The 17,149-nt window shown below is 36.3% G+C and overlaps 1 protein-coding gene across 2 annotated transcripts; it reads left to right on the top strand.

Moving 5' to 3' along the window:
- The first annotated feature begins 709 nt into the window (after window positions 1-709).
- On the top strand, window positions 710-16,590 carry LOC122651739 (serine/threonine-protein kinase tricornered-like). 2 transcript variants are annotated; one of them, XM_043845254.1, is made up of 14 exons: window positions 710-953; window positions 1,360-1,706; window positions 2,524-2,698; window positions 7,564-7,647; window positions 7,897-8,138; window positions 8,549-8,786; window positions 12,036-12,115; window positions 12,416-12,500; window positions 12,789-12,920; window positions 13,011-13,124; window positions 13,828-13,875; window positions 15,337-15,421; window positions 15,985-16,041; window positions 16,128-16,590. In XM_043845254.1, exons 2-14 carry the CDS (start codon window positions 1,483-1,485, stop codon window positions 16,271-16,273), a joined length of 1,710 nt encoding a protein of 569 aa, XP_043701189.1. In that variant the 5' UTR covers window positions 710-953; window positions 1,360-1,482; the 3' UTR covers window positions 16,274-16,590. The 2 variants fall into 2 exon arrangements, with proteins under 2 accessions (XP_043701189.1, XP_043701188.1); XM_043845253.1 differs by having other exon boundaries at window positions 1,355-1,706.
- The last annotated feature ends 559 nt before the right edge of the window (window positions 16,591-17,149 follow it).

The raw sequence follows: 17,149 nt of genomic DNA, 5'->3' as shown, positions 1-17,149 counted from the left end.
CTGTGGTTTCCGGTTTGGTTAGAGTCATGGAGCGTTGGAGGAGCATTCAATATGGAGTTTTTATCAGGCACCGGTTAGCGGGAAACCTTAAACTGACGGTAACTCTGCCGTCAACGTCACCGTAACTTGCACGATGTTTAATTGCCAGTGCCTTTTTCATTTAACCATTAATACCCCCATGAGTCACTTCGAACCGTATGTCACTATTTGCCAAGTTTTGAAAAGCAAAGGGTATTATAGTAATTTGATATACTTTTCAATTTACATTATAGAAGATTTTTTTACTTTTGCTCTTTAGGCTGGAGGCAGAAAGGAAGGAAGGAAGGAAAGTGCAGAGAAAGCGCTTCGTCGTCAATAGTTTGTTTGAGCGAGAGAGCGAGAGAGCGAGAGAGAGAGAGAGAGAGAGAGAGTCTCAACAGTTGATTTAGAGTTGACGAGTTAATTTGAACAATTGATTCGATCTCTTGATCCAGGTATGACTTCGATGCTAGTGGATTTTGTAGTTCTTTGGGTATTTCTTTTATGTTTTTTTGTAAAAGTTTCTTGAGTTAAGTTTGATGCCGAAATGAGTTGCTTTCAGTGAGATTAGGGTTCAGTTGATTATTACTGGATTTATTTTCTATTTTTTGGATTTTGAGTTGTAGCTTGATGTCTAAGTTGCAGTATTCGGGGAAAATTATCGTTTTTTTTTAAAGTGGTTGGTGGATTCAGATATTTTCTTTCTCGCTTTTTTCCTGTTTTGAAGCCGATTTCTTCGGAAGATGATATTTACTTGAATTGATAATGTTCTTTCTATACTGCGCTTCTGTATACCAATAGAATTCTGGGAAGCTTTGAGATTCTGTGCTGTTTTTGATAAATTTTTTTTGGTTTTCGCGGTCGACTTGCTGGCTTTTAGTTGATGATGTTCTCGAGACTTCTAGTTTTGAGTTTGGTGCAGCACTGAGTATATGGTATGACCATTTTGAGTCCTGTTTTGGTTCGTGAAGGAGTACTATTTTTCCCAAAAAGTTTCCCCCCTACCCTGATATGCTTAGATTTTACCCTTCCCCTTCCCACTTAGCTATCCTATCTGTATTTCCTTTAATTGTATGAAATGGTTTCAAATTATTTGCAAAAATAAAAGATCTTGTTAAAATTGGATCTTGTGAGTTAAAGTTTTCACAAAATAATTTTAAAATTTCAAATATATTTTTTTTAAAAATTTCAGGTTTGTGATCTCTCAGACATCATAATGCAGAGAAAAACTAGCCTTTGATTTCATATTATAATAACTACATTTTGTATTATAGTCACTGTGTTTAGCTTATTCTCCTTTTTTGCTGAGAATTCTCATTGTTAATTTATGAGGCAGAATAGTGGATTGAAGGAAAAAGAAGAAGAAGAAGAAGAAGATTTGAAGTCTTTGTTACTGGCTTACCAATAGGTGAAGAATGAATGTTGAATTGTTGCTGTGATGGTGGTGTTGTATTTTGATCCATAATGGATTCTGCAAGGAGTTGGTTTCAGAAATTTCAGCCTAGAGCTGATAGAGTGAGGCCTGGACAGACCACAAAGAAAGAAACAGAGAATGGAAAGGATGCACAGAAGCCTCCACTTGATGATGCACCTTCAACTGTCACAAAACAGAAGGCTGCTGCTGCAAAGCAGTACATTGAGAATCATTACAAGGCTCAAATGAAGTCCTTGCAAGATAGGAAGGAGAGGTACATGTACCAAATGTTAACCTCTGAAAATTTTCATCAAAATGTGGTCAAAGTTATCCATGCATGAAGTAATTAATAGTGTGTATATGATGTGAGTTAATCAATAGGGTATGAAATTGAAGCTATGGAATTGCCTGAAATAGCATGGTAAACCAATTGTTAAAACTAACTATTTGCAATACTCAACTTTGGAAAATATTCCTCCCAATGTAAGTGTTAAAATTTAACTTATGAGTAAAACAGAAAATGGAAAAAACTGTTGCAGCATGGCAGTCTGTTGAAAGAAGTGATTCTCCATCCAGTAACAGTGATTTTGTATATTTTTGCTCTAGAATTGATCAATTGATAGGTGCAAGAAGTTAACAGACAATGGGTATGGTCACTATTTTTTTATGTAACCTGCAGATACTTGGACGGGTCACTAAATGTGGGGTTTGAATTGGTCTGTCGACCAAGTGAAGAAAAGTACCTATTGCTTACATATACGGGGGACCATTCTAGATGTTTCATGCCATTCAATTAGCCATCTATCTTGTTTCAAGCAACGTTTGGATCCAACTATATAATTGAATAGAAATTCATAGATCACGAGCAACCATATGTGTATTGTTGTTGGTCATTTTGTGCTATATTTCTGTTTTACCGCCAAATAACAATAGTATGAGATGTCTATTGATGTTTAAGATCCATGATTGGAGTGGATCCACCTTTGCTGCATTTCCAGTTATCTGTTGATGATTCTCTTGTACATCCATGAAGTGTAAATGTTAAACTTGTGTTCGCCTTATTTCCTTGACTTTGTTTTTACTACATCCAGACGTTGGGTTTTGGAGAGGAAGTTAGCCGATGCTGATGTTTCCCCTGAAGAACAGAACAATCTTCTCAAACACTTAGAGAAGAAGGAGACAGAGTATATGCGCCTTCAGAGACATAAAATGGGTGTCGATGATTTTGAACTCCTGACAATAATAGGAAGGGGTGCATTTGGAGAGGTTGATCTTTTCTCAATCTTCGATCCTTTTTTTTTCGTCTTAATTTTAGTTATTCCATGTTACTTTGAAATATCCAGCCTTCTGCTTTTATGTGTTCTAGTTTACTGAAAATTGTAAAATCTACTTCAGACAATGCGTTGTGTATTGTTTGTGCAGTTCCCAATATGGGGCTGCTCCTAATGGATCTGGTAAAATATTGTTTTGACTCCTTTTATATAATATTTATAGTTGAAAGTTCATATGCCTCTGTATTTTATGATTCCTGTCCTCATTCTTGGGGTTAGAAAAGTGGAGTAGTATCCTGCTAAAAAGAATCTTGGTTATTATGTTAAGAAAGTACGAGTCAAGGCTGCATTTGTTTTCCATCTTCCCTGATGATTCAGTAAGAATGGTTTTAACATCAACCATTTATCAGCTAGCCTAGTTCGGTGTCTCTTTAAGACATGGTTGTCTGGCTTGTAATGTTTATCAGTCCAGCTTTCATTTACTTCCTATGCTACAGCATTCTGATATGTAGTCACTCCTGAAGAAAATGACATCTTGTAAATACTGTGTCATGGATGTGATAAAAAGCAAGATATATATGAGAAAAACAGACTACTTTCAAGTGGGTTGTATTTGGTCCTGTGGACTTGAACTCTAGGGCATGGAAAACCATGCTGTGGCAAATGGAGGATGCCCTTTGGGTTATAATTTTTTAAGATCTCAAATTCTTGGAGTTTGACAGGTGTTTTTGAAGTTTGGGTTTTTTCTTTGGTGGGCGGAGGAGTTGAATTCAAGTTCAGTCAACCTTATACATTTTTTTGGCTACTTTTACGAAGGCAGTTTGTGACCAAAATGGCGACACTTACTTTTGAGTCGTCTTTTATTACATTTGTATTCTTTAGTATAGGTACCATCCCTCACCACTACTTGCTAGCCCCTTATTTTGGAGGTGAAAACTTTTCATTTTGATTTATAGGGCCGTCTGAGAGTTGTTCTAGTAATATTTATAGTGACCTCAATATCTCGTGGAATTTGGTTATTTAGAAGTATACTTATGTGACATCTATATACGCTAATGAATATGTGTGGGCTGTATGCTGCTTATTTGGTTTCATCCAAATCTCTCCAAGATGTGATGATTTTGAGGCTCTCTAGATCAAAAAAAAAAATGTGGTGCTTTATTCTCCTCTTCTTTTTTCTTCTTCTTCATTTTTTTTTGTGGTTTTGCTTGAGAATACCATGCCCGATGATCTGCAGACATGAACCCTTTGCCCCCTCAAAACTTTTCTCTCTTTATCACAATGTAAACTCACCCTTTCAAACCACAAATCTATCTGCTCTATTTTATCCTACCAGTAAACCTATAATGCGCTGCAAATTTATCAATAGCATTAAACATATACAACAGAAATCAACCGTTTTATAACACATGGGTTTCGGTGGTAGGTGCAATTTTCAACTTTTAAATACTGTGGTTTTTCTCAAATCTAAAATTTCCATAAATTTAATATGATAAAACATTGATAAAAACCGAAAGAGCGGTAAAATATTCATTTGTTTTGATGTCTAAACTTTTATATCCATTCATAGTGATTTTAACAGCATTCACGCACACCAACTGAGGTTTGACCGGAACAGAACTTTATCTATATAAATTAGATTTAAACAATGAGCTTCCATCAAGTCTAAGATTGCTTAAATCTGATTTATATAGATAAAGTTATGTTCCGGTCAAACCTTATTTGGTGCTTGAAGGCTGTTAAAATCTTTCTGAATGAATATAAAATTTTAGACATAAAAACAAATGAATATTTTAGCGTTCTTTTGTTTTTTAGCAAAGTTTTATCATATTAAAATTTATGGAATTTTTAAATTTGAGGAAAACCCCAACATTTAAAAGTTGGAAATTGCACCTACCGCCAAAAATCCAGTTTTTGTTATTGAACTTGGGGGGGGGGGGGGTTACTTTTTATCCTTTTAGAAATTGATTTTTTAAACTATTTTTATTGGATTCAAATCAAAGTTTAAAGTATCTTTCCATATCTTCCGACACTAACCGATACGTATCTTATTTTTAAGGTACTGATGCGATACAATACTTAAAAAAATTGGTATTAGTACATGTAAGAAACCACATCTTTTATATAATTAATTGAATGCACTTGTTTCATCGTATTTTGTTCTCCTTTTTATACATTATATATTTTACATATTACTTATTTATATTGTTTTATGCTTTAAAACTGTATTGTGCATACATCCTAAGCATTTCCATATGTTTCTTGACCATTTCCATACATATCTAGTGTATCTTGCGTCTCTTCGATACGGTATGATACGTCTCTTAATATCACCCTTCTGATACGATACCCAATACCGATACTTTAAACCTTGATTCAAATAGGGGGTATTTGGATATTTATGAATAATATCTTAAGTAAATGAAATAACAAATATAAAAACATTTACTTAAATGAGATTTGGCATAAATAAGTGCCTGTCCTGGATTCGAGCCAGGTTTCCTCAAGTTTCAATGGCGATAAGTGAATTTATATAGGTGTTCAGGTTGAAACTTGCGAAATTATTGAAATATGGTCGAAACAGTGTTGAAACCATGCAAAACCCATCAAAGCCAAGCAACATGTGATTTCGACCCTTGGTTTCGTCTCGGTCTCTTGCAAAACTGAGATATCTCGGTCGAAACTGGTTCTTGAACCATGGGCATACCCCAATTTTATTCTCTGCGTTATTCTTACTATCTCTGTAATATTATTGTTTGTGGAAGCACAATCATTCTGTTGATTTCTAATAGTCTGTTTTCAATTATTTAGAACGTCTCGTGTGGTTTTCCAATGGAAAATATTAGGAAATGTGAGTTTTCCCATGCAAAAATGACTTTCAATCCATCTGGTTGTGCTGAAACAGAAAATCCAAGCTTGTTCTGTTCTTTTCTTACTCATTATTTCCTTCCATATTCATTAAATTGGCTATTTTTCAGAAGAACTATGAAAATATCCTTTCAAAAGTTCATGGTAATAAAGGGACTGGTCTCCTCTCTATTTTTTACCTGTTTTTCTAGCCATTTTCTTTGTAAACAAATGCAAATTGGTTATTCCAAAATGCTAATTTTCCATTTTGCATTAGTAACCAACCAAACATTTTGGGGAGTTCAATTTTGTTTTCTACTATTCCCTTTGTGGCATTTTCTATTTCAATATATATTTTTTCTATGGTAGTTTTCCTTTCCCCACCCACTTCTAGACAAAACAGGGCCTTTGATGCAGATTCGTGGTTGAACCGGCTTGACCAGTTTGGCCACCTAGACCGAGCTCCGGGTCCAAGTGTGGTTGTGGTTTAGTAGGATATTAGAAATTTATTTTGAATTATCTTGTAATCTTTTATAGAGGGGCGGACCTTGGTGCAACAGTAAGGTTACTCGATTGTGACCAAGTGGTCACGGGTTCGAGTCTGGAAACAGCCTCTCTGTGAAAGCAGGGGTAAGGCTGCGTACATTATGACCCTCCCCCAGACCCCACAGTGGCGGGAGCCTTGTGCACTTGGTACGCCCTATCTTGTTTTAGATAGAGTTAGATGCTAGGAGATACTTTCCCCATTTCAAGTTTCCTAGTTGCTATAATTTCCTTGTTGAGTTTATTTCCTAGTTAAGTAAGTTTTCTTTGTTAGTTGGGTTTCTTCTTCTATATGGCTTATACCTACATGGAGTTCCATAATAATGATTAAATTTGATTTTTTTTTGGGTTGAGTGTGTGCCTGCGTGGCTTGGCTGTCGTCCTCTTCCCCCCTTTTCTCTCTCTCATCTCTTCTTTCTCTCCCCCCCCCCCCTGTGAGACCTTGTTCCTTCTTCTTTCGTGTTACTATTTCCTTGCTGGCCTACTGTGTCTGGGCTGTACTTCAGTCCGAGGGTGTGAGGTCGATCTCCTTCACTTCCTTTATTCTCTTTCTATAAATTTAGGGATCTAATCTCAATCTCTGGGTGACTCTCCATGCAAACCCTCTGACCAAAGTACTACTCGGAGTAAGAGTTTTGAACTGAAATTGAATGCTGGTTCCAGTTTATGAGCTGGAATTAGTTGCCGAAAATAAACTCATTGCTTACCTGATTACTGGATCATTGTTGTTTACTACTAAGAGAGTTTGTCATTGTGACTCCTTACCTCTAGTTTCCGGCTGATCTGTGGCAGTGTGAGAGAGTTCTTGGTTTCCGCTTCTGGCTTGGGGGTTTAGAGGTTGAAGACTATACCTCCCTCCCCACAAATTTGTTTATTTATTCCTTCCCTTTTCATATTTACATTTACTTTTCCCCTTTATTTCTCTAGATCCTTATTTTAACTTTCATTCCAAGTTTGTCCCTTTACAATAATTGCTAATCCCCACTGTATCCTTTTCTTATTGAATTACCCAATAGATTCATTCAGTTTCTGACTTATTACAAGTTTGCCACTCCCCCTTTGCAACATTTGTTATATTTACCAGAACTGCCATTTTCTCTCTACTTCTGGCTACTATACATTTGGGTGGGCCCATAGCGAACCCAAATAGGGTTTTTCAACCCCTGGATCACACCAGTCTTTCTTAGAATAAGGGAAAGGGGGGGGGGGGGAGAACTGCTATCTACTAGCAAAGTGAACTATTTCGTATGTTATTAATCCTGTGGAGGGTGCCCATTTCCCCTCTATGGAATCCTGCTTGTTGGCTTTGTGACAAAGAAAGAAATTTTTCCTTCAAAGACGTCCATTAAAGAGCATTCATTAAATGTTATATCATTCTTTGTTCTTTTTGTATTACACATTCTCAACTTATCAAAGGACACAGCATATTGAGTTTTTCTGTTGTGAAATCAAATTTGGAAAACTGTGCAGGTGAGGCTCTGTAGAGAAAAGGCCACTGGTCATGTGTATGCGATGAAAAAACTAAAGAAATCTGAGATGCTTCGCAGAGGCCAGGTATTAAATTTGTAATAATTCATCTATTGTTTGCTCTATATAATTTTCATAATTAAACTTCTCGATTTCAATGAAAGAAAATATCGAAAAAGTAAAAGTTGCAAGGGGAATTGAATTCCCAATCATGGCTGATACCTTAGAAGTCTCTCGTTACTAAAGAATTAACAATCTCAGTTCTAATGAGGCGAAAAACTCTTTTACACTTATCTAACTTTTTATAACCTATCATTTGCATTCACATTTTTCCAGGTTGAGCATGTTAAAGCTGAAAGGAATCTCCTTGCTGAGGTTGACAGTGCTTTCATTGTCAAGCTCTACTGTTCCTTTCAGGACGAAGAGTTTTTGTATCTCGTAATGGAATATCTTCCTGGAGGAGACATGATGACATTATTAATGCGCAAGGATACCTTGACAGAGGATGAGGCCAGGTTTTATGTTGCAGAGACTGTCCTTGCCATCGAGTCTATTCACAAGCACAATTACATTCACAGGTGTGTAACAACATTTTCTTTCCTTTCATTTTGAGGGATCTCACTGCTCACTGTTTAGACCATCTGGACAAAGCCAATTTGTAAAAACCATCTGTTGCATAGTCTGGGGGATATAGCCAGCATTTTTATGGTTCCTCCACCTATGAGATCTGCTCTGCAAACTATCGAGCCAATCAGTTGGTCAAAAATTTTCAATCAACTGAATTTTTATGCACCACATATAACATTATGCTGCTAAAAGATTTATGATCCATATGATATGCACATATATCCTCCTTTTTTGTTTGCTTCTATAAAATATCTTTATGCTTAGACCTAAAAAAGAGATAAATAGTCATTGCAAGACATACATAAGGAGACACTTTATAAGGCATCCACAAAGTAAAAATGGTTGTTCTGATCCTTGGTAGGGATATCAAGCCTGACAATTTGTTGCTCGATCGTAATGGCCACATGAAGCTTTCGGATTTTGGGTTATGTAAACCCCTGGACTGTAGCAGTTTTCCAAATCTTAGTGAAAATGATTCTGGAGCGGGAAGGAATTTCAAAACTACAACGGAGAGTGATAGATATTCCAACGCACCTCCTGCACCAAGGCGTACACAGCAGGAGCAGCTATTACACTGGCAAAAGAACCGGCGGATGTTGGTAATTCTTTTCCCTTAAGCCCTATCTTTTTATTTAGAGGAGCTTAAATCTGCTAGTAACAGTATTAACCAGTAACAGGAAATTTATTAGATTGTAGATAATCATTCTCAGAACCATATTTTTTACTAAATAATGAACACTATTCTTAGGCATTGGTATATTCAACGAATATTACCATCACTAAACTTACGAAGTGTTAAAGAAATTGAAACCTTGCTAATCAACTCAGCCAGTGTGCATCCTGGTCGAAATTTATGAATGCATTATTTTAAGGGAGTAGTTTTTCTAGTGTAGCAGATCTAGACGTTATCTTTAGACCGGTGCAATGACTGACACCTAGCAGATTCTGTGGAGAGGTAGACCTTCAAGGTCCTCTCGTTCACATGGCAAGTTTCACCCAAGACAGAGTTGGTCATGTGGCAAAATAAAGCTTTAAATATTCAGTGAAGAATTAAAACTTCTCTTAAAAGGAAATGGATGTCTAAAGATCTAATGAATCTGCCGAGACATGGGAGGGGTATATGGATGAATCTGAGTCTGAAATTTGGTGTGTAGCCAATCTAAACCATTTTTTAGATACACATGGTTAAAATTGCCACATCACCCTTCTATGTGGAAAAACTTGGTGTCTGATTTAGAGATACTCTCTGTCTTTGCACACTACAAAAAATTTGCCGTTTTGTTAATTGTCAACATGTAGAAAGCTCTCTTTACTTAATGGAATAATTTTTTGTAACTGATCAGTGAAATTAAGAAGAAGAAAGATAATAGAAGGGGAGAGAACAATTATTTGTTTCTTATTTAGTATATTGAGTGTGTTAAGTCAATGCATAGCTAGCTGAGTTGATGTCTTGATGATGAAACTTAATTACATTTATTTAATAGATAGCATAATATTGTAGGTAATAAATGATATCAGAGTTGAGAAAAACAAAATGCCAAGATGTTAAGTTTGTACCACTCCTAAAGATACCAGGATACTGTTTGCTCGTTTCCCTAAAATAAATTGTGGAAGCAAAAGGGATGTTATCAAAATGCTTATGACATGCTATTTGCTGGGGAATTCTTAAGATATGGATCTTTGAAGTGAAAGTAATGCAGGAGCATGATCACCACCATTGGATGTGGCAATCTTTTATTTGCGGAAAGTGATTTGTACTTTGTAACTTGGATGTATTGTAATAATAAAGGCTAGATACATAGGATAGTTTTTTGAAGTTGTTTTGAGTCTTTGTTTTAAGTGTCGTAGTGGATGGTAGTAGGGAGATATTCTTTGTGTCTCTTGAGGCCATGGGGTTCTTATCTTTAGTCTTTGGTATGGATAATTTTGGTTTCCTTAAAACCAAGATTGTGGGGATCATAGTTCAAAATCTCGAAATTTCGAATATTTCGGCCAGGCCGAGACGAGATTGCTATGTTGAAATGAAAAAAATGCTATATTTCGGAAATTTTGGTCAAAAGAATGCACTGTTTTGTCAAAATTTCGGCTGTTTTGGTCAATTCATTTCGGTATTTCGACATTTTACACCCAGAATTGGCCAAGCAAAACTCAGAATAAATACAATATTTCGGCAAAATTTCGGTATCTCTAAATTTTTTGTTTGGCCAAAATGGCCTTCCGAAACAAGATTTAATACTATGGTGGGATCGAATCAGATATTAGCTTCTTATTTTATTTAAGTAGGTTGTTGGGTTAGGTTAGGGGGCTTTCCACATAGCCCATGCATGTAGGAAGTTTCGTTTTTTGTTTTAGAGTCTTATCTTTATTGTGTGTCAGTTATTAGATCAGGTTAGGACACCCAAACATAGCCTGCAGTTGGGAAGGCTCTTTTTTTTAAAATATTTGGGTTTTATTCTATTTTATTTCCTAGGTAGTTGACTCTGTTGAGGATACCCTTACTGCTAGTTGATTGTAGGAGGTTCTTTACTTGCTTTTGTTTCTTTTCTTATCCCTGTTTTCAGTCTTTATGATACATGTAAGGCTTTAACAGCCCTCCACAATTGAATGAATGGATTAAGAGGTAGTTTAGCTTATTTTGAGTATATAGATGGATAGATAGATAGATAGAGAATAAAACCATATCCAACAGTAATAACAGTTACGTCATAAATGACTTATCCAAAATCTACCTGCTAATTCCACTCTTAGGAGAATCCTAACCCAAAAACCCAATTAATCTCTGCGCCGTTTTAACATTTCAAAGAAGTTGACCAAATCTGAACCTCTCCAAAACTCCCCATCCCTAGACATAGTTGATTGAAAATTTTCCACCATGTCCCACGACTAACCACTTACATTATTTAAGAAAAAAATAATATTACAACCCCCCCCCTTTTCATTTAAAAACAATAAAATACAACCCAGCACTTGATAATACGTACTTCTCTGCTGGAAATCCCAATCTGATGACTGATAATTAATGATCAAGTCACCAGATTTTATATTCAAATGCTCCTGCATCGTTTCCATTCTTTTCATGATCTTTTCATTATCGTAATGAAAAATTTACACTGGCGTTCCGATTGCTTGCAAGGGAAATTAAAGGGAAGGGAAGTGAAAAATGTTATAATTATTACCCAACATGATTTGAAAATTTTCATTTCTCTTAACTTTAATTTGTGCCCATGTAAAAGGAAACGTAGAAGAAAAGGAAGACAAATGATTTGGAATTTAAAAAGGTTTCTGGAAGTGGAAAGAATTCTTCTATCGAGTTACCCACTTTTTATGGAAATTGGGTATGCTTGTATAGCATGATGCTTCATTGCGTCTGGTTGTACTCCACCTCCCCTGTTTCATATGTTGCCACTTGTTAAGACCAATTGGTGTCTATGGTCCTGACAGAGCAGAGTGGTTGTCTTGGTCAGCCATTATGTTGATCCTTCTTCTTTATTGACCTATAAAATATTGTTTTACTCTTGAACTTGGTTGTGCTTCCAATTAGGAAAATAATCATATAATGTGACTGTGTAATGTGTGAATTTGTCATCTTACATATTTATGCCTTTCATTTCTACTTGATGAAAAGTTCTACTTAAAATTTTCCCTTATATTTTTCATTCCAGAAATCGAAAGATAGGCATATATGCCATTTACTAACAATGTATAGCTTCCCATGTCATTGTGTTCTGTTCCGGACCCTTATTGTTTGTGAAAAGCTTTTATGATTCATGGTCCATGTGCTTTTATTCACTTGTCTACTTGGAGGCTTTGTCCTACAACTATGGTATTTATTTTCCTTGTGGATTCAGGCTTATTCCACAGTTGGGACTCCTGACTATATTGCTCCTGAAGTTCTGCTGAAGAAAGGATACGGAATGGAGTGTGATTGGTTAGTTATCTTTTTTCATGTATTACTACCTCTCAAATTTATTGTCGTATGGTATCTCCTGTGGATCACAGCAAGCGTTATTCTCAGATTTAAAAACATTTGCTTGGCCTTTTTGTCAATGGTGTTGATAGAATTGCCTGAGGTTGGTTTTTACTGAAGTAGTCATAAAGCCTCAGCCTATTCTATCAACACTCAAATGTATGTTTCGATTAAAGGAGGACAAGCATGTCTGTTTTGCCCAGGAAGCACCATCACTGCTTTACAATTATTTCCATGCCTTAAATCTGATCTGTATTGTAGGTGGTCGCTTGGAGCAATTATGTATGAGATGCTTGTAGGTTATCCACCATTTTATTCTGAAGAACCAATGTCAACTTGCAGAAAGGTAGGTGAAATTTTTGAATGGAGATTCTTCACTTGAATTTGTAATTTTCTGATTTCCATGGATTTTGCCAACCAAAAGAGTATAATAGTAGCAAGCCTTGCACATTAATTATGGTTGTTCTCTGTCTTTATTGCTTTATGAAATCTGTTCCAACCAAAGAGGTGGCAAACCTTGCACATTAGAGTTATGATGTCATGGTGAATTGATTACTTAATCTAGTGTGGATAATCATGCCCTTTTTTAGTTATAATTCCTTATAACAGCATTTGATTCATTGATGCTATGCAGATAGTAAACTGGAGAACTCACTTGAAATTCCCTGAAGAGGCAAAGCTCTCTGCTGAGGCAAAAGATCTCGTATGCAAACTTCTGTGCAATGTAGAACAGAGGCTTGGGACCAAAGGAGCACATGAAATAAAAGTTCGTGCTCTTTTGCTATCAATCTCTTTGTTTTTAAATTTTAACTGGATCAAATTCCAAAACTGAGTTTGATTATGATCCCTACTCTAGGCACATCCATGGTTCAAAGGCATCCCATGGGACAGACTATACCAGATGGAAGCGGCTTTTAAACCAGAGGTTAAAGATGAGCTGGATACTCAGAACTTTGAAAAGTTTGAGGAGGTAATGATGATCTTTTCTTTTATTTTATGAATATTTTATATGGAAGATGAATTGTTCTGGATGGTTTCAATTATACCATTGAACGGATTCTTAGGAGGCTGCATGAAATATCATTTTGTTGACTACCTTATAGGCCCGGCTTGATGATGTGGGACCAACATTATGAAAATTTTACCTATACGGCTATACCCCCCTCCTCTCTAAAAAAAAACAATAAATTTGTGGCCAGTTTTGGATTTAAGACAAGTGTCAGGGTTGTCGAAATCTAATGGGGAGTTTGGAGGTGTTATACTCTTCTAAGGAACACTTCCAGACTGCCACTTTCACTTTTTTGGGTGGTATTCTATTTTCATGATTGGTTGGCTTTCTATTGACTCTAGTTTTTTTATTGCAACTCCGCCACTTGCATAAATGGAGCTTAGGGTGACAGATGATTGATTCAACTGTTCTTGCCTCAATTGGGTTTATTTTTTTAAGAGGGTTTGCTACATGGACAGTGTGCAGTTTCATGCCTTGGAAGAGGGGCATTATGGAAAAAAAATTAAAAACAGGGGGGCCATAGGAGACATTTTACAAGGGGTGTGCTACAGTAATCTGAGTCTTATGAGGGGTGCCAGTATGCAATTTTGAAATTAAGCTGGCGTGTACAAATCTTTTACTATATTTTTTAATAATCATATCTCTCTCTCTTGCATGAATGCAGTCAGGTCCTGCAATGAAAAATTCATCAAAGTCTGGTCCATGGAGAAAAGTAAGTTTCAACTCTCTTATCAATTAGCATACTCATGTCTCACATTTTAAAGTATTCTCTGTTGGTTTTCATCTCCCAAGTTTTGCATATTGCTAGTTTAACCTGGGGCATATTATTTCTTAATTTATTTTTGGCATGAAGAAGATCTATTACTTTGTTGTATGTGGTCTTTGGTAGTCATAAGATTTATTTAAGTTTTATTTGATTGGCTTGGCCTGCTTTGGGGATAATATTTTGCTGGACCTGCTGTATCAAATACCATTGCATTCTCTGTATATGTCATTCTTACTATGGTAGCTTATCTGCAAAACTGTGAACCTATATTTGACTATGTCTTAACTTCGAATGGTTACACAAACTTTAAAATGTTGCTGCTTGATAGGCTAGAAAGTATTTTTCTTTGAATTGATTGTCGTTTTCTTTTCCCTTTCTTTTTTTAAGTTTTTTTGTCATCATATATTCATCATCATAGAGGATGGGTCTTGGTGCAATGGTAAGGTTGCTCCATTGCAACCTAGTGGTCATGGGTTCGAGTCGGGAGACGGCCTCTCCCGAAGCGGGTGTAATGCTGCATACATTATCACCCTACCCAGACCCTGCAGTGACGGGAGCTCGTGCACTGGGTATGCCCTTTTTATATTTTCTCTATCATGTTATGGAAAGGAGTCTGTAGAAGACAGTGCATTTGTAAAGATGATTTGTTCCTATAGGTATCCAGTATCCCATGAAGAAACTATTCTGATGGAAATAGAAAGTACAGGGAATGTGTTAAATAGCTTACTTGTCTCCGAGGTATCCTTGCGCCGCCCCCCCCCCCCCCCAAAAAAAAATATGTTTTGTCCGAACACTTTAGATCAGGATTGACAGACTGTAGATCTGACTGCCTTGCTTCCATGTTTGCTTAAATTTTATTGATTGCTTGGTCAGGTATAAGGACCATTTAGGTAGACTTGTATGAAGAACCAGTCTTTTTTATGTACAATGTATAATGCATACATGTTGTGGTAGCTCTACTCAGATTGTTCATGTTCTGGAGTGAATGAAACCTTCTTTATATGAAGAACCAGTCTTTTTTATGTACTTCCAGTTGTGATTTGCATAGATGTTGGCCAGGCCTATGCGTCTATGTGCTAAATGCACAAAGTTTGGTCCCACCAATTATCATCTAGCTGAGACATGATCCTACTGGATTGTTCCCTTGTCAAGGAAATCTTTCATGCTAAAGTAGTTGATGGAAGGGCATCATTGTTATAATTTGAGAAAAGTATATAATATTAAATGAATTCTTCTCTCTCAGCTTCTTGTAATTCACTCCCATTCTTCTTGTTAGGAGAAACCATTTTTCTTTGAATAGCATGTGAATTCATCTGTGGTTCAACTTATTGTTTCTTCTTGTAACGTAAAATGTTCATTCAATGTCTGGAAAAACTAATGTAATCTTGTCTTCCATCATTCTTGCAGATGCTTTCATCCAAGGATGTAAATTTTGTGGGTTACACGTACAAGAATTTTGAAATTGTGAATGACAATCACATGCCTGGCATTGGTCTGTCCTCTCTCTCTCTCTCTCACACACACACACACACATCCCACCCGCCCACCCACCCACCCACCCACCCATTGATGCTTAAAAGTACATGCATGCACCTTTTATATGTTGTACTTTTTTGGTGAGGTTACCTGTCTTGGCACTACTAAGCTTCACAATGTGTGAGAGATTGCATTCAAGGTTTAGATGTGCATTTTGATTGAAATGTAATAATATGTGATACAAGTAATAATGAAAGAAAGAATGTTACGTGATAAACCATGTTCTATCTTTTGCAAGAGTGAGTAGATAATGATCACTTCATATGATTTCTGCTGGGATATGTTGGCATATCGGGCATATTTCTTTCACTATGGAGAAGGAATTCATAGCAATTGGTGATCTGCTCTTATGTCCATATTTTTCTAATTGGTAGAGCGTATTTTGTGGGAGGTTGGTTTAATCTCAGCAAATTAGCTGATGCGCTCTTTTTGTACTCCTTTAAACATTAACAAGTCCAAATCTTGTTCAGCGGGAAAAAAAAAAGTTTGCTGATGTATTGTGCTGGGACCTTAATGCAGTTGACTTGAAGAAAAAGACTAATAAGCCGAAGCGGCCATCAATCAAGTCATTGTTTGGTATGTTTTTTGATCACTTTAATCTCCCTGCTAAGCTTTTACCTCTTTAACTTGGATTGAAATTTACAATGTGGTGTCATTTACAGACACGGCTGATTCTCATGATCAGCCTGCCCAAGGAAGCTTTATCAGCATGTTGCCTACTCAAGTGGAGGTCTCCGAAAGTCCTGAGCAATCACCTGTTCGCCCTAGTAGACCCCCACCATATCAGCACAAGCCTTCACACAGATAACAAACAAGGCAAGCCTCACATGTAACTATTAATAGTAAAAGCAAACTGATAGTAGGGAAAACAAAAGAAAGTGAATGAAATAGATTCTTCGTTTTGTTTTTTTGGGTTTTGCAGTGTTTATGCCTTCGTTATTCAGTTTTTATTAAAAGAAACAATCCCTATAACCCAGATGGAATAGGATGAAGAAAGGAGGGAAAAAGATGGTCTAGTTTGACCCCGCTTTGTAAATTTATTTCCAGCTACTGTCACTGAGGGGTTTGTATTCTTGGCTCCTCTGATTGTGTCATATATGGAATAGTAAATACTATACTTTTCTGCTCTTCTTGTGGGATGATAACAAATAAGTTGTAGATGGATTGAGCAATTGTTGGAGATAAGAATTGAGGTTTATTATTGATGGACTTAGACTTGGATTTTTCATTAATTAATGGACAAGATAGAAGTGCTCTTTGTTTTATTTTTGAAAGTTTTATTTTTTAAGTCAAAGGTAAAAAGGGGTTTTCAAAATATTTTGAAAATGACTTACCATTTTGTCATTCTTAAGAGTTGCCATCAGGTTTAAAATCTTGAATCGGGATCTGGATTGGTGATAAAGTCGCAATCTGAAGATTGGTAAGAAATCAGCTAGAATTGGTCTAAACATGTCTTAATGCTAGTTTCCAAACAAGGATCAGTCAGAATTGGGAATGACCTCGGCCATTTCAGAGCTGATTGGGGCCAATCTTGAAACCATAGTTGCAACTATCTTGCACCTTTTTTTAGTACATATGTGAAATGAAAGACTTTTCCCATCAATTTTGGTTATATCATGATTTTTCCTTTATAGAATAACCTTCATAGAGGATTCCCCACATAGCCGGTGTGGGAGGATTTTAC

Source organism: Telopea speciosissima, chromosome 2 (genome assembly GCF_018873765.1).
Source record: "Telopea speciosissima isolate NSW1024214 ecotype Mountain lineage chromosome 2, Tspe_v1, whole genome shotgun sequence".
Taxonomy (NCBI): domain Eukaryota; kingdom Viridiplantae; phylum Streptophyta; class Magnoliopsida; order Proteales; family Proteaceae; genus Telopea; species Telopea speciosissima.
This window is presented reverse-complemented; position numbering and strand designations above follow the sequence as displayed.

Coding starts and splice junctions, on each gene's coding strand:
- LOC122651739 (XM_043845254.1), top strand. CDS start 1,483: ATGGATTCTGCAAGGAGTTGGTTTCAGAAATTTCAGCCTAGAGCTGAT. Junction 8,787..12,035: donor AAAAGAACCGGCGGATGTTG/GTAATTCTTTTC, acceptor TTGTGGATTCAG/GCTTATTCCACAGTTGGGAC. Junction 13,125..13,827: donor ACTTTGAAAAGTTTGAGGAG/GTAATGATGATC, acceptor GCATGAATGCAG/TCAGGTCCTGCAATGAAAAA.